The sequence below is a fragment of the Dermacentor silvarum genome, chromosome 2 (genome assembly GCF_013339745.2).
Source record: "Dermacentor silvarum isolate Dsil-2018 chromosome 2, BIME_Dsil_1.4, whole genome shotgun sequence".
In the NCBI taxonomy this organism is placed as follows: domain Eukaryota; kingdom Metazoa; phylum Arthropoda; class Arachnida; order Ixodida; family Ixodidae; genus Dermacentor; species Dermacentor silvarum.
The window spans coordinates 241,225,634-241,248,547 of NC_051155.1; the positions used below are offsets into that span (position 1 = coordinate 241,225,634).

Genomic DNA, 22,914 nt, shown 5'->3' on the forward strand with positions numbered 1-22,914 from the left:
GGCGGGCCGGGACTAAGAAACCGCAAGCGAGCCATTGAGCCTGCCCCCTGGGACGTCGCCTGAAAATAGCGCAGGACGTCCCCCTCACGTTGGCGGGAAAGGCAGGGCGTTTCACTCAAAACAGCGCCGGCAGCCGCACAGCGTCGCCCTGCGTCAATGCCCCTCGAGATCGCACGGGACGGCAGACGGCAACGAAGAGCTATGGCCGAGACGCTCGTGTCGTCGACAGGCTCGCTGTGACAAGCGACGAGCGCGTGTCGCCGTGACACTTCGCCGTCTGTCGTCGCGACGACAGCGTCTTTACAACCGGTGCACGCGCTGAGAGACCGATATTTTCAGGCGACCATCTCCATGACAAAGGCCTGGCTAGCTTAAAGTCATTAAACGCTCAGAAAAGGCCTCTGTTAGGCGTTTGTTGAATCTTACGCTCCAAGGCGACGTTTCCGGTCGCCAAGTTGGCAAATGTACTCAGATGAGGCAGAAAAGTTTGGTTATTTTACCTTTCCTGAAATGTAAGAGCATTTCAACCTTGGCGAGGCAGGGAAATAAAAAGCATGTCAACGAATGTTTCATTGGCGCCAAAACTTCAGCACTGAGGACTTACAGCATTACCCTGAATGATTGATACGCTGTCGGAATGCGGAGACCTTCGCTGTCATTTGTCGTGAATGGAAGCAAATAAAGGGTCTGAAAGTCAGAATTCGCATCTCAGACACTTTTATTGTGACGAGGAACACACGTTCCGGTAAAAGCACGGGAACAACCACATGACGAATGAACCCCTCGATTTTCCGGTGACTATTTCTGACGCCATTACTTCGCATTTCTTGAATAGTTAGAGGACGTCACGCGAGAGAAACGAGACACACTTATTTCTGCTTGAACTGCTTTTGGCGGCGTGACAAAATTGCATCAACGCGGGTGATTAAAAGCATATGATGATAAAGACGGAAATCGTGAAATGCACGCAAAAAAAGAATAAATAAGGGATCTGTTTCGTTAGCTTCATGTTCGCTGAAGTGTCGATGATATGACATCAGGAATTGGTGCTTAACAATTGCCTTTCGTTGCCACAAAAAGAAACACCACTTTCTGTAAACGTTACGTACGTCCATCAGCACATTTTCTTCAAAGCTCACACGAAAAACACCAAATGGGGAATTTATAACCCCATATGTCAAAATTGTAACATGAACGAATTGGCAACACAAGACCACATCTACTGGGGTGTAGGGGTTTTCCTCCCCCAAATACGCTCTTGCCAGCCCCCTCCAAACTTACCTGGGCAGGCCTTACTTAGGACTGCCGCCGATCTCGGGGAACCACTGAAAATCGTCACTTGGGCCGAGGGAGTTGCCCCCAACTCCCGTGGCAACCAACGGTGGACCCCAACTCCCGTGAGGCCCCGCCATGGTTTTCAATAAAGATGTTGTAACCACCACCACCATGAGACGCGTTTACGATGCCCGTGTCATTTCCCACCAGCGCGAGCTGTTGGAAAACACTTTTTTCTCCAGCCAATAAGTGCCAATCATTCGTCCATCGACAGCTGGGCTACAGTTCCTTCTTGCGCGCCCAAAGTGACTCGAAGGCAGGCCGCATAGTTGAAGAAAACCTATCAGAATACGACGACGTACGTCGAAGCAGCTGCTGCTCAGTTATCAGGAGTTCGACAGCGATCATGCACTAATCATCAGGCGCACAAATGAATCAGAACGCATGAAACCGGACGTTCTTTGATCTTTTCACAGCTTCGCGTCTACAGTCCGCAGATATTAAATATGCTAATATTTATTCGTTGTGAACCCCGTGAATGAATGAATGCTAAGCTGCGATATAAGAAACCAATAAAGCTAAATAGAAAATACATAAATCGTAGAATTCTACAGATATATCTCGTCGAAACTAAGCATGTGGGAGTTGAAAATGTATCGTTTGTGTAAAACGCACGGCCTAACGAGTGGCGGCCATCTAACAAGAAGACAAACAGGAACATCGGGCGTCAGAGCGGTCGGACGCATGATTATTATTACAATTATTATTCGATATGAAAGCACATATGGAATCAGCTAGCGCAAGGCAGGGGTAATTGGAGATCGCAGGGAGAGGCCTTTGTCCTGCCAGTGGACACAAAAATATGATGATGGTGATGATGATGATAATGATGATAAAAGCACACGTGTACAAAGGACAGAGATAAAACTAAGGAGGGAGCAGGCTGACAACTGCCACCGATAGGGGCACTACACCTGTCCCATTGTACTGTGCCTGGCTGCACATGACGAAGTGCGAATGCCACGAGGTGCCCCTGATACGTACTATTCCTGGTTCTTTACGCGCACATAAAAGAGAATAACATCGCCTAATATTACCAGTTCCCAAGTTACTTCAGGTAAGAAGATTCTATTTTAGCTTTACGTACTGCAAACAGCATTCTTCTTTAAATAGAATTTATTACTCTACTAACAGTACTACACGCAACTTCCAGCTTGAAAGGGAAGCCCTTATTAATTAGCCGTCTGCATTACTAATCGCCCACCGGTAGTCATCGCTACTGCTTTACTGAACGTTTTTGAGTCGAGCTGGCAATGGCTAAGAACTAATTAACGCTTTCATTTGGTGACGCGGTCTGACGCGAAAGGTATATTCCTATAAGCGCCGCAGTTTCGCTATGCGAAACACATATAATTTCAGGGGTTCGTTTGCCATAGCAGAAATATAAAAACTATTTGACTAGCAATAATAGAAGCTATACAGTCAGTGGCAAAAGAAAACATTCTCCCTCTCCTTAAAGCGTGTTCCTTTATGTTCGTTCTGCATAACCAGTTGGTGCCAATAACTTTCATCGCAAAGTTTCAACCTTGAATGAGTCTTAATCAAGTTAACAGGTAGGGACGAAGCAAGACTGACCCTCTATTCCCCTGTCTTGTAAACAGTACGACAGCGCGCGCAGGACTGTCTCGCTAAAAGGCGGCGGAGGCATGCAATGTGCACCGCAACCAGAGAAAGGAGCCCGTCCCCCGGGCACAACGGAAATGCTCCGGCAATAGTGGATGAACACGGGGCCAGCAGCCACGGGGCCAGCAGGCCACGCGGCAAGCTCTAATCAAGTGTGCCTCGCCGGGAGCCCCGTCTTTGTCCTCACCCGTATTATTCCGTGGGCGGTGCTCATAATGCCGCGTCATTGTGACCGTTCATTTGGCTTTGTCGTGGAGAGCTCTTTTCGCTGTCTTTGTTGAAGCCCTATGTCGGCGAAAAAACAAAAAATCGACTCGGGAAAGTAACCCGACGTCATTGTTTTGTCCTATATGCGCCTATTCGCTTTATACGGCTGTGTCGGTTCTTTGTTTTTCGCTTTTATTTGTAGATTGTATCATCTCACCTGCATACATTTCGTGTAGCTAGAAATTTGACCCGTGCGGTTACACAGATCTCATAAGAAGGACAGCAACGGAGGCTCTGAAGGCTTGACGAACGTGAATGCATGACTCGCGAAAGTCAGTTGATTTATTTACCTTTGCGCAATATCCCAAGAGCTACGATGACACTTGTATAGGCAATCTGAGGGTGAATGAAAGGGCCAGTAATCTTTAAAAGGTGACAATGAACCAGCGCAGAGAGGGAGGAGTCCATGTACTGTGTATTGATATGCGCCGTATGTGGGCAAAGGTTTAGATAGACAGGTCTTCAAATATTCCTGCCTCGAAAAGCAGTGATAACACTACCAAAAATTTCAGAGTTAATTTATATATCTGGCAAATGCTAGATGCATGCGCACAGAGAGAAGATAAGACTTGAAGACTTCTACGCTAAGCAGAATATAAAAATGGCACTGAGATATATATGCCTGGTGAAAAGCATGTGTGAATGTATAGCAAAAAGAGAGAGAGAGGGAAAAAAAAAGAAGGTCGCACATACTGCACAGAAAAAAGCAAACCGTACGCGGCCAGTGCTTTTAACAAAGAATCAATTTTAGACGAACAAACACAAACGCACAATTGAAGCGCAACAGGAAAACCAGAGTTGCGCACCACTTCGGTAGATTGCTACGCCGCCTGAAGAAGTAATGTCCCGGGGTTTTAGTTAATTGAAGGCTTTAGGCAATAGGAAAGAAACTGCAGGAAAAGAAACGTCGGGTGTCTGCGTATATCTATCTATATGAGCGGTGTTTCATTGAACTCCGACTCACGATCTATCCCATCCCGAACGCCCGGCGTGTTCTGTACTCCGCCCTTTCTGAACGGCCAGGCGTACTTGCATTCCACAGTATCGTCCCGTTGCGGAGGTTTGCGGCACTTGCAGCTTACGGTCTGCTGCTTGTAGGCTACCATTATTACGAGCACAGACGGCACAGCACCCAGTGAGTCAAGGTTCGCGGGGGCTGCGCGGTGAAGTTTCTTCTGTCCTCTCAGAAAACGTTAAACATTTATCAACACCGCTGGACTGCTAATCCGTTATAATGCCGGCCAGCTGGGCGCAGCTGATACGCTAAGAGTAAGCGGCGGACTTTTTGAAAAAAGCAAATACGACTTTTCAGCGCTGCGCAGCATCCCGAAACGCAACGAATTATTGTTTCCTAGACAGAGGTCAAAGTGGAAGCTGAGCGGATGTGCCTTTGGGCATTGGAAGATGTACAAAGCATAGACAGATGTATCATGTTGTCGTGCGCTTGGAATATTCTGTCGGTCTGCTATCAGCGGCCAAGGGACGTAGCTAAACCAGGTGAAAACTCGGCTCAAGGCAAGCATCACGTCATTTGGAGAGTTGTCTGTCGCAAGTTAACATTGGTCGTGGATCCTACAGCCTCACTCTTGTATACTAATTAAATTTGACAATCTTGCTCAAAAGAATGTGCTCACCAAAACTGAAACAATCCCCTGTTAAACAGCGCAGGTATGACCGACCAATTGAGTGGCAGGAACATTTGTCTAACATTTGTCGCCGGCTTTTGTAAACACTTGAATCTCATCTGATAAAGTAAAAATCGAACCAAATGAATAATTGAAAAGAAAATGCCAACAAATAGCAAATGGTATTAGCGCTGATGCGCCTGAATCAATCCCATATGTAGTGCGTACAATAAAACACTTCCTACAATGAAGATAAATAACGAACAGCTAAGCATCTAACTGTTGAAATGGATAATTGAGCTGAAGACTCCACCAGTCGTTAGCATATTACAGGTACCAGCATCTTAGTTATTTAGTTAACAAGTTACAAAATTAAACATGTTATGTAAGTAGTGTAGTAGTGTTCCCTAAAGTAATGTAAGTAGTGTTACTAAAGAGATTAGAAGTCAAACTAAGCTTCTTCGCATTTTATGGCAACGCAGGCTACACTCCATGCCTACCTTACATAAGTTATAGATAACCTCAACGACGATGACGTTATGTAACTTAACCTCACCATGTTCGCTGTCACGAGGTGTTCTCCGGGCCGACTCCGACTACCATTAGAAATCATTCTGCCTCCATTTCATGAGTCCAGCTGCACAGCTAAATGCAAATCGAATTCATTATGTAAATATTGCCCTGCCAGGCTTCATATGTATACGCAAACGTATTAAAGCAAACCTTTATTTTTCATAGCTGCCCATACTCGTGCAAATCAAACAGACTCCAGGACAATACATCGAAAGAGACATCCTGGGGTACAGAAGAACGCACGTCAGAGCTAACACTTGAGTCTTCTTCATGACTGTTGTGTCCTAGCGCGCTGCTGCTCCAACCTATCGAGCCAACAAGTCATTTAACCTCTACCAACTAGTTTTCCTTTCTTACGACACTTCACCGTTAATGACTCCGGCCTTCTGGTGCAGAAGACAAGCAGGCAAAAAAAGAGGCGCCAAGCGAAACAAGGCGAGACGCGATGGCGCAGCCTGCCCTTATTCGCCCTTGCATGAGCGATGAGGTACGGGAGTGGTTTTATTACGGCACCAGAAGACCTCGTGTTTTATCCTTTTTTCAGCACATGGAACGATGCGCTCATCTCTTCAGCGCCGAATTTCTTTCGGCTTCCGCCGCTTCCCACACTGTCTTGTTTTTCCTTGTCCTATTCTGTGTACTGCAGTTCCTTGATTTCAGCTTCGCAGATGGGCGACCAACTATTCATTTATGCATGCGATTCGACTGCGCGTTCTCCTACACGCATTAGCAAAGAAACCTAGTGGTCCGGACTTTTACGTCGAATAATTCGTTTTTTGTAATGGCCAGCCCTTGCATGCGCGTCACCTGACTGCGCAATATGTTTTCACCCCCAACTAATGTGCTTGCTGTGCTCCGTCTGAAACTTTTTATTCGTTTACATAAAGAATAATTGATGAAGTTCTACGTCCTAAAGCAATTTATCGGTTACGAGGGAGTCTGCAGTTCCGATGTCTCGATTAATTTAGGTCTAATGGTACTATTTAAAGTACGCCAAACATGCACCTAGTAAACGGTACTATATTGTATTCCGTCGATTCGAAACGCGGTTTCCGCCGTCTGCAATCGAACCGGGATTCTGTGTTGAGAGAACACGACAATTACAAGATCACCGTAATCTAAATTTACGTCTGCGAATGCATAAAATAATAAAAATACAGAAAACAAATTCTGTCAGTGCTTGTTCTTCGTTCATAATGGGTCATGACGGCCGAGCAGTTCCACCGAGTAGCACAGGCTGCCATGCAGTGCGGCCTGTGCTTCCTGCAATACCACATACTTACTGGGCTTACCATGTGGTATACACTGGCTGACATCCTCTCTCCAACTAGCCGTGCGTCAATGCGTGATGAAGCGCATAACAGCCTCCTATCTATTTTGTTAAAGCGCCAAATTAGCACTCACGATACTAGTCTAAATACTGTGACCACTAGCAATGCTTCATTTCGTGAGAATGTTTTAGCTACCCGAGGGACGCTGAGTGACAAACTGTTGCATGTAATGCAGATGCGTGCCTTGTTCTTGTGTTGTTCTTCAGTGCGTGCGTGCACTTGCAACATTTTCATCTTTACGATTTCCCGCTTTAATTTTATTTTCTCTAGTACACCATTCTCTTTAGTGGACACGTTTCCTTCTAGAGAAAGAAGGCATCCCTCTTTTCTTAGTGGAAGTCGCCAAACAGCCGTTTTCCTTCTCCCTCTGATTGCTATCCTCCGCAAGCACAGCAACAACAATGAGGACTTTCCTTTAGATGCGAGAGCACCTTATGCTCGGGCAGTGTCCGTTCTGCGGCGTGCGCCCCCATACTGCGCATGTGCAACTCTCCCTCATCCCCCTCTCCTACGCAGGTGTGCGCTCTCCTCCTCCTCTATCCCCCTCTCCGCCACAGGTGCGGCGCAGCAAATCATTGCATATAACTCTCTCTCTCACTCTCTCTCTAAGGGTACGCCGGTAGGCGGCGCAAGTATCGCGGCGCAGTATAAAGCGCGCGTTCGCTGTGCTTCCGTCATTCTCTCTCTGTGCAACGATGTGCGAAACGCCATGAACAACGTCAACGTCGGCGCTAGTTGCAGCGGCAGCGCCACCGCCGCGGAGCAGAGAAAGCCTCGGGAAGCCGAACGTAAACGTCAGCGTCGGCAGGCGGACCCCGAACTTCGGGATCGTCTTCAAGATACCGCGCGCACCGACGCTAAGGAATCACGTACGATCTGTAATAAAGACGCAACAACCCCGTACAAACGTCTCCTCTCTTCTCAATACATTCTCTCACTCTAACTTTCATTGGGTTGTGTTGCCAAGTGAAACGAAACGGAAACTCGATGCGCACCCCCGCGATGCTGTCGCATCCCACCATGGTTGCCCGTAAGGTGAGATGATGTATTTTTTTTTATATTCACATCATGCCCAAAACCTTCATCGTGCTCTCGGCACGAGCAAGGTAGTCTAAAGTTCTCAAAGTATGAAAACTAAGCAGAAAGCGTGAAAACCTGTTTTATCGTCTTCGCCTTGGTGTATCTTGCGCGAGAAATCCCCCAGAAGTAAAGGATCGAAAAAGAAGCCAGAAGACTATCTTCCGAACTGCGCTCAGGCATGAATAGTACAAATTCACCAAAGGAAAGGTACTATATCTTCTTAGAAAGCAGCTCTTTTTTTACACATATACCGCATTCACGCATCGTTATTGTAAAAATCGCACGCGGCAACGTCCCACAGCAGAAAAAAAAGGGAAATGAAAAAAAAAAAAAGAGCGAGCTACGCAACAGATGCGCTTTACAACTGTCGTAGCACACCCCACACACGCGCGCAGAAACTGTAACGAGCCCGGCGTTGTGTTTTGTGATGTTTATTAACCGCGAGCGCAAAAGTATCTTTCAAACACCGCGGGCGCAGCCAGCCCTAGAACAAAAGACCAACCATACAGACAGAGAGACAAACAAACAAATAAATAATAATGGGTAATACAACGACGAGATCGCAGCGCTGGAGACAGGACGAAAGTTTTGAAGCTAGAAATGTGCGAGGGCGAGAAAAAAGAGAAACAGAAGCGAATAAGAAAAAGAAAACCGTAAAAAATAGTGAAGCCGAGATAAGACCACGAGTCGAGAATACAGCAGGCAATTTAGAAGCTGCACTACAAACTCTTTTTTTTTTTTTAAGGAATGCGAGTTCATCTGAATAACAAAATTGCTTGCCGGGGCGTTTCCCTAAAGCGACCTGCTTTACCCGAGTAGCGCTGTATTACGCGCGGCTTAAGGGTATCCGCGCTGCCCCGATTGGTCTCTGGAGTTCAGCGAGGCTCGAGCAGCATAAACGAAAATTAAAGAAAAGCGCGAGGAATGTAGTAATGAAAGCATGGGTACACAAGGCACTTAGGCGTCATCAGCTGCGCGGCTTCATTTTAATGCGCAATACGAAGAAGCAGCCACACCAGTTGACTCCTAAGGTATGTATAGACCTGAACAAGATCAAATGTAAAACACACCGCAATGCACTTATATGTAATGCACAGAGAAAAAAACACACAAAGCGTTTTGTGAGGTCTTGTAAACAGCTCCAACATTAATGCGTACGGGCTCACGAAAGTGCACCATGCAAGACTGAAACAACGTTAACGATAATAGCTACGGTAACGTGTGAAACCAGGTGAATCTTAATAGCTTCGCTGCAGGAGATGGTGAGAAGTGAAAGATATTATCTACATAATGTCAATGCCAAAAAAAAAAAAAACGCACGTGACGTGAGTGCATGTACTGCCTGTCACCACCCATTGGTGTATGTCTGTTATACTTCGTGGTGCAGTGCGGCGCTTATTCTCATAAGTTCCAATCACCTGAACAATTATTTCTCATTTCGTTCCTTTATTTTTACAATTAAACGGACGCTCAGCCGCGTTCGGGCCGTCGGTGCCGCCGTGCTATACCGCCGGTGCGACGGCGCATGCGCGGCCAGCGCGACCCAGATCCACGATCCCGCTCTACCATGCAGTGCGAGTGCGGCCAAGAATATAAGTCACCCATTGCATGAAGTCACATGACCTGCTGCGGGAGCCAAGGCGAAGGGAGAGAATGCGAGGACGAGCCGAGAAGGCTGGAAGTGCTGGTAGCTTCATGGACTCTGCCTTCCCACGCGCCTACTGTTGGATGTTACGTTATATGCTGAGTTCTGGAAGCGCGGCACATTTGAAATTATGAACGGGGGGCGCAGGCACGGGACGTTCTCTTTGGGACGCGCGCTCCCCGTTGCCGCAGCGTCTCACCACGCCAGCGTTGTGACCGCGGTCATCGAGTGAATTTGTTCGTGTGTGTCTTTGGATGCGTGAGACACCGTTTGTTTGTTACTAAGCGAATGTTTATTGCAATCTGTACTGCCCAAAAAGCAACGTGCTTTACTTCATGTAGTATATAGTCTAATACGTTGCAGTCGCTATCAATGCTTTGCCTTTCGTGTGAAACTGCGACATATCTGCACTCGTTTTCTTCCGTTTCATAACATCTATTTGATTATTCCTACAAACACAGGATAGTGGTGAACCAGGAGAGCACATAAATTGGTCGGTATAATCAGATACCATTCACAAACGTTTACGGGCGTAAAACGCTTACCAAAAATATAACAGCCAATGGAAAGATGACTATAACCGCTGCGGACGTGTGCAGAACTGAAAAGAAGCGTGCGCTCAATGCAGAAGCGCAGAATAAGATTTGCCTGCAGAATCTTCTAAAAGTAATGTTGCGGACCTAGAACAGAGACGCGACTTCGAAGCGTGTAAATATACAAAATTTTAGTAGAAAAAAAAGAAAAAAAAAAGAACATAAAAGATGAAGAGGCGGTGGTGAGGAAAGAAGATAAAAGATGAAGAGGCGGTCGTGAGGAAACGTAAGCCGAGCACTGGAGAAAGGAGACGAAGGGAGTCGAGAACATCAAAGCTTAGAGGCTCGCCAGCTTAACAATATGCAAATCCACGCCTAAAGAGCAAATCGGAAGCTCCTGGCCCCTGCACACAACCAAGCAAACGAACGTTCGCAGCCTGGTATCGGCGCAGGGACGAGAGATGACGATTCTCGGGCGACGAAGGGGAGAGAAAATTAAAGCGAAAGACAAAGGCAGGATCGGGGGCCGAGCACAGTTATAGCACTCACGCACACGGACCAAGCCAAACGTTGAAAGGAAGCGAGGTAAAAAAAAAATCACCGGGTACAAGAGTCTCCCGCTCAGAACAACGACGTGGCCTGCGAGCGGGCTATCAAGGAGGAGGAAGAATAAGAGGTAAGTAAAAGAGAGTCGAATGAGAGGGAAGAGTGGAGAAGCCGAATTGACAGAGGAGCATAAAATGTCCAGCGGTAAGAATACCGAAACGCTGGGGCCTTGATTAAAGCGCGCGCGTGTTTCTCGGCACGGAGCAGTTTCATTTTCGTTTTTTTTTTTTTTTCTACAAAGGAACTGCAATCAACGTTTCCGAATCGAGAGCTACCACGAAAGCGGGTGCAGGAACGACGAGACGCATAAAAATGTCGGCACGGCGCTCAATCTTTTTTTTTTTTTTTTGAAAGCAATCGCCGCAGACTGCTGCTGCGTCGGCACTGGAGATTTTATAACTCGGCAGCGCGCATTTTAACACCCAAGAAAGGTGCGTGCGTGCGTGCAAGCAAAAACTATGGTAGAGACAAAAAGAACAATAGTCAGATAAGCAGCTCTGCACACGTTATCAGCGCCTCGCCTGCCTTATTTGCAGTTCGGCTTTCGCCGTGACAAAGCCGAACGAAGCCCTCCCGTACAAACACGCTGGTACGTAAATGTTACCGAGCTTATCTCCGGCGAGAGACTCCCAACGGTGTGCAACGGTTAACTGTGCCCTCCAATTCCCTAATCGCCGGCGGCCCACGTTGGCCGCCGAAGAGGAGAACGGTAACCTCTGATACGCAACGCCGCCATGGAAACTCTCACGAGAGCAGCGTAAGCGGATCAAAGCAAGAATTAGCGCCCTTTCTTATACTATATCCGCGACGTGCGCATACACTTCAGCGTGCTTAAGATAATGATGCTACGAGAACATCGCGGGAAACACTTAAACGAACAAAAAATAACGTTCGGAGTGAAATACGTTCCCAGCACACATACACCGTTCCGTCGCTATACAGCTGCAAGAAAATGTCTTCAATCTCATTATGACAATTTCCGCGAAACGAATAGAAAAAAGTAAGAAACAAACAGCATGAATTATTATTCTTGAATACCGGGACATAATATTGTTGCGGGCAACAAACAGAGATAATTTTCTTTAAATGGTATTTACAATGGATGAGCGGCATACAAGGTGATGGTAAAAGTCTACGCAAATCAGTTTGCGTCATCACCTCCGTCGCTGTCCTTTGTTTCTTCATTGGTAGCCTCACGTGACAATACTGATAAAAACCACAAACGATCGATGAAGACAGCTTTACCTACTAAAGCGATTTCTGGCGGAAGTGCCCCGTAAGCATGCGAATATTTAGACGCAGCCAGAAGAATGAAAAACAACGTCGTAGCACAGTGAAAAAAAATTCAGTCCATAAAGTCCAACTGCAACAAAATTTTTGTCAACGCAAAAGGCATAGTTTAAGATAATGTAGATATAGCGCAGAGTTCGTGTAAAACTGAACTTTTAAAGTACAAGCGGAAGGGAGCTTCACGAGAACCTCGCAAGAAACGTCATTTTTGATACCGAAGCTGAAACAAAAAGCTTACAGTGACTTTAGCATGCGCTAAAGAGGCTGAAGGCGAAAGCCGGCGGTGCGGGCTCACGAGACATTCATTAAGTTACCTGACATTCTCATTCGAATGCGTTGCTACTTCCTATTACTTGTTTCCTCCCATCAAGGGTAGTTCGACTCCCTCCAAAGGCGGCGGGTCTTAATTAATGTAGAGCTAATCGGGGCACTAGAACCTACGGCCTTTGTTGGCAGCACCACGGTTACACGAACACATGGTGGCACCATAAATTCTGGTGACATAACGCCGGACAACAGATTTTTCGACCCATGAGCCATCCAAGGCTTTCGCCTTACAAAACGCCGCCATTACCGCTTGCCGGAAGTTGATGCATTACCTAGGGCCCGCGGCTCCTCAGCATGACTTTCGAGATAAGGCGGTGCCCGCCGCTGCCCTCAGCGCGCAGGAAAATCTCGCAGGCGGCGTGCTGGGACTTAGCGACAACCACCAGGTGTACGCGGCGTCTGCTTAGCTGCTGTTTAAAGGCTGCTAACATGAAAACTATGTATTCACCAGGTTTACCAAGATATGGCTTCAGTTGTGAATACTAGTCGCTTTTAACAATGTTAGTCGAAGCCAAATTTCGTTCCTTCAAGCCTTCTAAATGTGACGCTGTTAAAAGCTGTCAGAATGAATCATGTGCTCTTTGGGTTCGCTGAGGGTAACACTATGGCGTTTTTCATTTGAAGTTTTCGATAGCAGCTCAGCTGGCACTCGGGTCGCAAGGTTCTGAGCTGTAAATCAGTGAACGCTTGCAAGGTACCCTCCGCATTAGCACAACCGCACTCTGCGCTTTTGAACAAGCTTTTGCATTTAAAAAAATGAAGACGAAGAAGAATTGCAGATCCTACGCATATGTTCGAATGTATGTGAAGCCCAGCTTTAATAAAGCGGTACGCAAAATTTATGTTGATGGCGTCTTTCTCGCTCCTCAATCAGGTATACAATCATATTTATTTATTTGTGATGCGTTCCTTCGAACATTTTGTAGATAAACATTGACGACGCTATGCGCAGAACAACACTCAGACCTTTAGCAACGTACTACATAACACTGCACTCAACAAAGAAGGCGACTCGCCGCACTTGCAGTTCCTGAACAGTCGTGCTTGCAAATCCTGAACACTCACCGTCTAGGCAAATGTATGAGGTACTATGCAGACGAAACAAAGGACTGGCGATGTGCTATGCACTCCGATTTGCACGCGATGACGTGTACTTCGAATGATACCGATAAATGTAAAGCGACCAATCTTATTGAAATCCCCAAAATCGCATACAATAAACCATTTGGGGCTGTTATAGACCTTTGTTTTATTATTTGAGAGCAAATACGGTGCAGCTATGTCCGTTTGGATGAGACATACTTGTAAAGGCTAGAAAACGGAAATGAAAATAGACTCATAGCGATATATTCGTAAATCAAGCGTCTGACACTTAGTCAAAAGAAGAGGCCACCTTTTGAAATATTTCAACGTTATACAAAGGACCCCGAAATAAACAGATCAATTATATCAGGGCGACTTGTACAAACAAAACAAGTAAGCTTTTTTTTTTTTCGGTACTGTATTAGTTACTATTTTGGGGTGAAAAATGCGAGGAGTCGCTACCGTTAGGCAAGCCAGTGTTCAATCCACGAAGGTTCCAGAATGCGGAAGTCACCTCCACACTTACCTGCAAAGAGAAAAAAAGGAGAAAGATTATTTCATTTTGCTATTTTTTACTGATCAAAATTGTGTACCTTAATTAAAGCTCATGGTGACACAAAAACGCAGGTAGCTTTACAACATTGCAAAAAAAATGATACCGCAAAAAGGATACACCCCCCCCCCCCCCCCCGGATAAAAAAAAAAAAGGGGGGGGGGGGGGGGGGGGGACGACGCAGAAAGAATTCACACCACTGTGAATTCACACCACAACCCGTTATGAAACAAGGGGGCTCCCTGTAGAACTACTTTTGCCACATCGTGCTGGTGCACAAGGTGAAGCCGCCACCACACCACAAGGTACCGAGAAACACCATTTACGCGGCAATCTGCTTATCGTGGCATTGTATAACATAACAAGTCGATAGTTGCAGTTTCTCATATCTCTATCCATGCATAACTTAAAAATTGTGCTAGAGTATTAGAAGAAACACTAGAAAACAACATTATGTTCTCATTTAAACGTTATTAAGACAGCGATACGCAACGCCACAATGCGGCGACTCAGTTCTACGTAGTATGCGCCCTTGAAGCTGTACTCCGCCATTAAACATGATTACAGAGTAAAATCACATCGTCCCATGAAAAAGAAAAACGAAAAAGAAAAATGGTTACATTAGAGCGCAAAGAACCACGCGGTACCGCGCTGTCTCTGGTGTTAATCAAACTAAACAATAGTGACATTTCAGGTTTCCTGTGGGGCACGCACGCATACACGCACACAGTTCTAACGAGCATAATATTTAGTGTAGGTGTTGCTTTCACTTCTTTTAAACCATATTAAATATACACAAGTCGTAGTTTAATAACTACAGACTAAATCGGAAGGTTGGCTGTATACGTTAGAATCGGGTAATAATTATAGGCCCTAAGGACAGAAGACGAGAATGTCTTGTTCGCTGGCGCTGGTTTGATGGTGGTTATTTTGGGCAATTTGATGTTCGCAATACTATCCGCACAACGCAGCGACCACTAGGGTCGCTACGCTATATGGTGGGCTCCGCCACATTTTTGCCACGGCCCTGTTCTCAGTGGGGCCCATCTCGCGACGTAACCGATCGTTGACGCTACTACTGCTACAACATCGCTACGAGCACGAAAGGCGCTAACGACTCGCACGGTTTCTCCGACGATGGCCGCATCATGCGGCCGTACAGCGAGACGGCTCCTTCGGAAAGTGGGTGGAAACGGTAATCGGAACAGCGCGGAACTCAGGCACAGAGCACCGATGCGCACGAAGCTGCGGAGCATCGCGTCGAGCCATTCAGGCTATATTACTGAATCGGCGGGAGCGGGACAAAGTGAGACGCCGCCGCCACCGCCGAAACAGGAGAAAGTGCACCACACGAGACGGAAGGAAACAGGGCCCAAAGCAAAACGAACGCAGAAAAGAAAAAGGGGCGGTCATACTCTTCAGAGAGACAGAGAAGTGACACGGCGCCAGGGGGAAATAAGTTGTTGCAAACGGAAGCCGCCGGTCGGGATGGGATTGCAGGAAAACGTGTACGGGGAGCGAAGACGAACTTCAGAGAAGCACCCAGTGGCCGTCACAGAGGCCGATCGAAGGATCGAAGAAGGAACGGGATCGAGTTAGAGCCATCGACTGGCCGGGTGCGGGGAAATGATGATACCGTGAGGCGCGCAAACTAATGGGAGGACAGGACAAAGTCACACTGGACGCAGGGCGCAATGGGCTTTTATAGACCTCGCATTGTGCCGTCGGAAGAGCGACGGAGCTTCAGTGCGCGATGTAGCGGCGCCAGCTTGATTCGCGCGCGGTGATGTGAACACAGGAGGAGCATTAGGGACACGGGAAGCGAACTACAACGTGCGGAAAGCGTACGGTTACGCCAACTAATCGAGACGAAGTGTTCCGTTAACGATTCACAAAGGGCTCCTCATCAGGTTTGGCACTGCAAACGGCCAATTGAGGTGCGTTTGTCACACAGCGACGATGGTGTCTGCAAACGTATTACACCAATATACGCCGAGAAAAAGTCTGAAGCATCAAACAATTTTCCAGCGCGCTCTTCTTCTTGAATGAACCAATGGGGAGACGACCGAGCGACGTCGCCCGCAATGGCGCTTCCGCGTCACAGGCACTGCGCCTGAAACGTTCAATTCGCCTGCAGCAGCGGGAACAATTCAGTTCAAGGATTCCCATGAAACACAGAGCGCGAAGAACCACCTTCGGACATGCGTTGTTTACCGAGAAAGTGACGGAGACCACAGAAAGCAAGAGGCGGTCGCGGGCGGCTCGAGTGGCTCAAGGTCTTCTTTCAAAGTGGAACTTACGCAGGCAGCAGCGGAATCTGCGGGTGTTGAGACATAGAGCATCTGTTTTGGGAAGGTATCTCGCCTCCTCGCAAGGGCTACTTGAGCGGTGATGGAATCGCTCGAACTGTGAACAAACTAACCTAGCTGTCCACCGTGAAGGCTCTTACTTATGATCTGCCATTCGGAGTGTATTATTATTATTATTATTATTATTATTATTATTATTATTATTATTATTATTATTATTATTATTATTATTATTATTATTATTATTATTATTATTATTCATTCATTCATTCATTCATTCCGCAACCAAAGGAATAAAACCAACGAACTCATCAGCCCAAGAAGGCAGTGTATAGAATATAGCAAATAGTGCAGGAAACCTAGACAAGCCGTGGAGTCAAGCCACACACGGGATGCAGCGGTTTTTCTAGCCGTTCTGGTCCTGTTAAGGACAAGTAGGGTGCGCGCCGTTATGGGGGACTCCAGAGCTCACCTAATCGCAAAACTGGTTCACTTCGACGCCGAAAATGAGTCTAACGTGACCTCTTTTGTGAGTTGTGTATTCCACATTTGTGTGATATCACTTTATGTCGCATTTTGTCTTACGTGACTTCTGTTCTGAACTGTTTTAGTGCACTTGCGTCCTCTGACTGTCCGACGCATTCGTTCTTGTTACCTTTATCTTTTTCAGTGCCAGCTCCTTATTTGATATTCAGTCTATACTTGATCTATGTGAAAAGGAGTAGATGGCACCCCCTAACGGCGCCAACATCTCCTTAACTTTAAGCATTAAAGGAAACTGAACCAAGGCAGCCATGACCAGATAAGAGAGAAGGAAGAAAAAAAGAAGAGACGCTTTTCTCGATCCCAATTCATCGCGAAGAGAAGGTAAGTATATCGTACGAAGTAGGTATAATTTTTTTTTTTTTTTGCATAAGTCACGTAAGCATCATAATAGTACTCACAAGCGGCTACAACTAACAGGCAAGCACAAGCCTTAAATCGCGACCACTGATCACCCGAAAGCCGAAGCCGCTCGTAGAGCCTACATATAAAACATGAAATCGTAAGAAAGATGAGGAACAAAACGAAATCGGGAACGTGTAAAGCAAAAATAATGACCGCAGTCAACACCTTCAAGGCTTCCTAAATCGTAGGAAAGCCGATTCGATCGTATTCACTTCTTTTTTCATAGCTTTATTGTTTTTATTTTTATTTATTTATTTATTCTTTTTTTTTTTGCCTGCTGCTAATTTCGATGTCGAGTACTGACTACAGTCTTTTTTTTTTTTCTTGTTTCTTTTCTTTTTTTTTTGGGGGGGGGGGGGGCGAAGCAAAAATAAATAAATAAATAAAACACCCGGGTTCTAGATATCGCCTGCTTCTTGGAATGTTCCCTGCAACGTTCGCAAAGCTGCCACTATTTCAGCTTGGCCCTTCACACTGACTTTTAGTTCAAATGTGGCCTGATTTCTGCTGCTGAGCACGAGGTCGTAGGTTCGATTCCCGGCTCCGGCGGCCACAATTCGTTGGTGGCAATATGCAAAAACGCCCGTGAACCTATAGCATTTACGTTCAGGTTAAAGAACCCAATATAAGATTTCCAAAAAGGCATAGTTCGATCTTCCTACACCATCAGAAATCTCCAACCAATACACGCACGTCTCAAAAAAAAATAATAACCACGTGCACAACCATTTTATACACTCGAGAGAGAATCCGGGAATGTTATCGATGATTTGACAACGAGGTATTGTGTCGAGCACCGGGGAATTGCGTTTTTCCGGAAATCGTTAGGGCGCTACGCGGGAGAATAACCGATCCGGGACACACAGATTTAAAAAAAAAAGAAGGGGAGGGAAATAAAAAAGAGAAAAGGTGGCGGGGAAAAGGAGATTAGCAAGGTAAGGTGACGGTCGCACAAAAGCGAAGCGACGCCCTCTCTCACTATAGCCTAACGAGCTCGGTTGGAGGCCTTAGTGAAAGTCGGCACAAGCGACGGGCATCCTCCCCCCTTGCCCACAAAACACCTCATGATGTAGATCTCATCTTCTTCCTCTTCCGCGACTCATCCTCCCTCATGTCCCTCACTTTCTTTTACATCTCACGCCGCCGACCGCGCTTGGTCATTCTCTTTTTTCCCGCTCGCCGGTGCTCTATCAATCGATTGGTGCTCCTGCGGCTTTGTAGCTCGGCAACTAAATGACCTACCACTTGGCCACAGAGAAAAAAATAAATAAAACGGAGTGGGAGAGGAGGGAGGGGGGGCGGAGAGGAAGAGAACGTGGAACCAAAACATGTGCTGCTTGATGGACACTCGGTGAGTGGTGCGAAGGAAAAGGCGGCGAGAAAATTAACTTCTCAAGTGTCTCTAATGGCCTCTCATCTCGCCTGTGAACGGGACACACGGAGGAAAGTAGGAAGGTCGACGGAATAATGTGCAGCTACGGCTTTCTCCCTAGTCTAACTGAAACAGTCAACGTCAACGCGAGCTCGTAAATTCTTTACTCGTATCAGCGACACAGAATTCACATTTGGGACCCACCAGGGCAATCACGCATTGATTACGGAAATCACACGTTCGCTCAAAAAATTAGTAATTAAATTTGTACGCACGGACCGGTTAATTATTCCATAAATGGCGCTGAGAAGACACGAGAATAGCGTCTTTCAGGACAATGGTGACATTAGATATGCGTGCACGAAGTAGTTAGGCATTACGTGTTCCACAGGTCTCGTAAAAAAAAAATTAATTACATGGTAACAATTTAAAATAGATAAACAACATCACACCCATTTTACGTGCCAGTAAGGTAATCCGCGAATCCCTTGCAGCATTAATTTGGTTCGAAAAACGAAAAACGACGTTACATGGGAAAATTATTTGTTCCCTGAATAGTACCAACTCACACAACCTTCCATCTGAGTAAAGAAAGCTTCGCACGATTAAGCGCTTTAGGAGGCTCGTTTTTATAATGTGACACTTGCTTTGCTTTTCTTCTTTCTGTGTTGAAAATACAAATGCATCCCGCCTACATGCACCATTTCAGAAGGCGGGGCAGGTGTTCCCGCCGGAGTCCAGCGTAACGAAATGTTCCAGTTGAAATGAAAGGTGGATAATAGTATAGGCCCCGGGATTCGCGTATATTTGATGAACCATACTTGATGAACGACACTTGATGCAAAAGTGGCGCCACTTTTCACCAAACGCCTGCCCATTAAAGACATCTTGCCTTGAACGAGTAACTAACTTTTGATGCAAAACAGCGCATTTCACAGCGGTTATCAAGTGTATCTGCATATCGATGAGACGCCACGCGGCACGTATTTAATTACGACACTTCAATGTATACCGTGTCGACCCATTTTCGCGACTTTCTACGCGGTATAAAAATACAGTTCTTCATTCAAGAGGAAATAAAACGCCAAACTCGTTTCCATCACAGGGACACAAGGTCTTTCTATCGGCAAAGTAATCTTGACATATATCAGACGATATACGGTCTCTTTCAAAGCTCCGCAGCGCTTTTTAAACATAGCGCAGTTATCTGACAGATTGCAGTTGTGTAGAGGGGCCGTTTCACAAGCGTCATCCGAGTTACATGCCCAATACCTTCTTTCCTTTTTTCGTTACAGATCTTTATCTCCACTTTTCAATCTCGCTTGAGGTGCGTTTCTCAAGGACTATACGATGAGCTAACGGATACTTCAGTATCAAAAAAAGACCCACAAGGCAGGCAGATAACAAAGAAGGCATCGATAAATAAACAACGGGAGTCACCGACTCGGCTGAGGTCCGGCGACAGAAGCCTGAGGGCGGGATATATATTGAAGGCTATAAATTCTCGATATCGGACAGCTTGGCTCAAGCTGCCTCCTAAGGTTCCCCCCTCTCGGGGCCGTCTTCAGGCGTGCCCCAGAGGCGCCAAGTGTCCGAGGGCGCTAAGAGCCCCGACGCCGTCGATTTAACGTTGTCGAGTGAGAAGCGTTTCTCGGGGCGGCGTAGAATCATCGGAAAATAGAGAACATCCCAACATTCGTTCGGTATCAAAATTCAGTTTAGCCCCAACATTAAAGACAATAACCAAAGCTTCAGCAACGAACGATAAACATAGTTGAAATCGGCTAAATTTATTTGTCAAACAATCTGTGAAACTAAAGTCGTCGTCTGTCACCTTTCTGTTTCTCCTTCTCAGTCCTCTTCGCATCGGTAGTAGTAGTAGTAGTAATCGGTTGTTAATTTAAACTAACTCAAATATAAAGGAAGTCGGTTAAGCAAATTTGAAGCTGCGAAATCATAATGAAAGGAAAGCGGTACACCGCTAAAATAAATTTTGACAATGACAAAATCTTGAAAGTAGTGACAAAATAAAGCTCATACAGCAGCTGGAATATTACTGGGAGCAGATTCTAACAGGTGGTAAAGAAGAAATTTCACTACATATTGACATTCAGGGAGCTCAGAGAACAAATTAGTACAACTGCGTAAAATTACAAGTCACGGATGGCATTTGGCAAGGGTGAGAAGCTTGCAAGTGGCACGATATAAAACATCACTTGCAATCAAGCGGATAAAGTAGCACGCTAAATATTGCGCTCACACTGCTGAAGAGCTTTATACCACTGTATGTATCGACCTTTCACAAAATACAAATCGATAATTCTAGGTTGTAAACTGAGGGCCACTCGCTGAGCAATTAAGTCGAATTTCTCAAAATGATTTCGTGTTCTAATGAAGTAAACGCATATCGAAGAGTAGCTGCAGTCAATCCACACAGAGCATTCAAGAAGCGAGCAGCCAATGCAGTCTGGAGAATACTAACGTCGCGGAAACAACACTTGCGATACCATATACATGATTGAGCAGAATATTACTTAAGGCGAACAACTAACGTCAAAAGCACACCTCCTACAAACGGGAGAAAGGAAGGAGCCGCAGTCGTGAAACAGTCCGCACTCGTCTCCACCTTTTAATCTAATAAAACTCGGAAAAGGGACTTCCATTCTGTCGATGCGCCGGCAAGTAATTAAGACAGATAAACTGCGCCGTGCGGACTCACTCGTGCGTGCAGCCAGACGCACGTTACAATGGGCAGCGCATACATTCCGAAGGAGCTCTTTTTTCTTTCTTTCCGTCGAGCGCGCAGGTAAGTGCGCAGCCGACCGGCCGCATGCATAATAGATGGAAGAGCCGTCCGGATCAGCAGGCGCCGCCTTTAGACGAGCAGACAAAGGCAATATGTACTGTATAGTGCGGGCCGAAAGAAGGCGCTGGCCGCACACGAATAAGACTGCGAGAGCCCACAAGAACGAAATGAAGCAGGCTAAGAGTGCTCCAAAAGCTAATTTCGGTGTGTCTGTGCAGAAGAGCGGGCACGATGTTTTGTTCCTGTATTTTTTTTTTCTACTTTAAGATTTTTTTTTTTTTTTTTTTTAGAGCAGTGGCCCGATGAAGCCTGGAATAAAACCTAAGCGCCGCACACGCCGCTTTCCCGCGAATGTCGTTGCCTTCGAAATAAAACTAATTTCGTGAGGAGGCTCATTGTTAATGCGACGAAGAAACTCTGGAAAGTATAACAAGATGATGAAATCGGGACAGTATGCACGACAGGAAGAAGGGATGAAAAATAGAGCAGCTAGCTTACATTTGTTCCATTTGTTCCATTTGCTCTATCGAGTACATAGGGAACCACCCGTAACATTGTGCGTTGTGCGAACATTGGCGCCACACCCGTAATTTCAGAAAAAATAAATGTATGTATGTATGTATGTATGTATGTATGTATGTATGTATGTATGTATGTATGTATGTATGTATGTATGTATATATATATATATATATATATATATATATATATATATATATATATATATATATATATATATATATATATATACATGGTGTTTCAGCGAACACTTTCAAAAATTCTTAAAGGTGGCCTGTGGCAGATAGCACAATTCTAGTTTATGAGCTGGTCTACTGCAAGAGGCGGACATTACTTGCAAAAAATCACTAATTAAGTTTTTAACTAATTACCTGATGACCCATATTGCAATTTACAAATTGCAGCCGTGGAGTTCCCAAGGCGGATCCACTTGGAACGAATTCTTGGGATGACACCAGATTCGAGATATTAATTCCCGAACTTTGCAGAGAAATGCATTGGCGTTACAGTTAGTTTCTTAACAAAACGTCGCTTTATGCATTGAACCACAAAATTAACAACAAAATTTTTCTGAATAGCCACAGACTGCCCCGTTCCGAAAGGAATAGAAGATGCCGCCCCACCGATCGCTCAGGCCCTCGCTACTCGCACCCGCCGGTGAGCATGTATTTATTTGCGCATGATAAACCTTTTTGCGTGGCAGTAAAACGTTATCGAGCCCTTTCGGCACGTGTACAACATCACTCTGCCAACTCTTCCTTGCTGAGGATCCGTTTTAGCGGCATTCTTGTCCTCCGTTGCACGCCGCCGCGATTTTCGACCGGCCACCGCAAGCTAAGTAAGGCGAAGCCGGCACCACCCTCTTCATGGGGTTATCTATTTTCACTGTGCTGGCTCGGCCCCATCGAAACCCTTTCCACTAGAGCGTGCTACTCACCTCTTGTCAGCGAATTAGATAAGAAAAGCCGCTGAGTGTAGACAATGTTATTGGTTTTGAAAGCGAACAAAGGTGACCTCCTATAAACGAGAAGAGTGTTTGATTGGGAATTGTTCAGACAACGCTGCGGGTCACCGCCCGATGCTTGTTTC

At 45.9% G+C, this 22,914-nt stretch overlaps 1 protein-coding gene across 2 annotated transcripts in view; it reads right to left on the bottom strand.

The window, feature by feature from the left end:
* Positions 1-22,914, bottom strand: part of LOC119442979 (uncharacterized) — a 422,505-nt gene that overhangs the window by 176,558 nt on the left and 223,033 nt on the right. The window contains exon 2 of one of the 2 annotated variants that reach the window (XM_049662493.1): positions 13,781-13,844. The exons of the other annotated variant lie outside the window; for it this stretch is intronic. Within the exon in view, the coding sequence (XP_049518450.1) occupies positions 13,781-13,844 (64 nt within the window). The remainder of the gene's footprint in view (positions 1-13,780; positions 13,845-22,914) is intronic. 2 annotated transcript variants of the gene reach the window in all.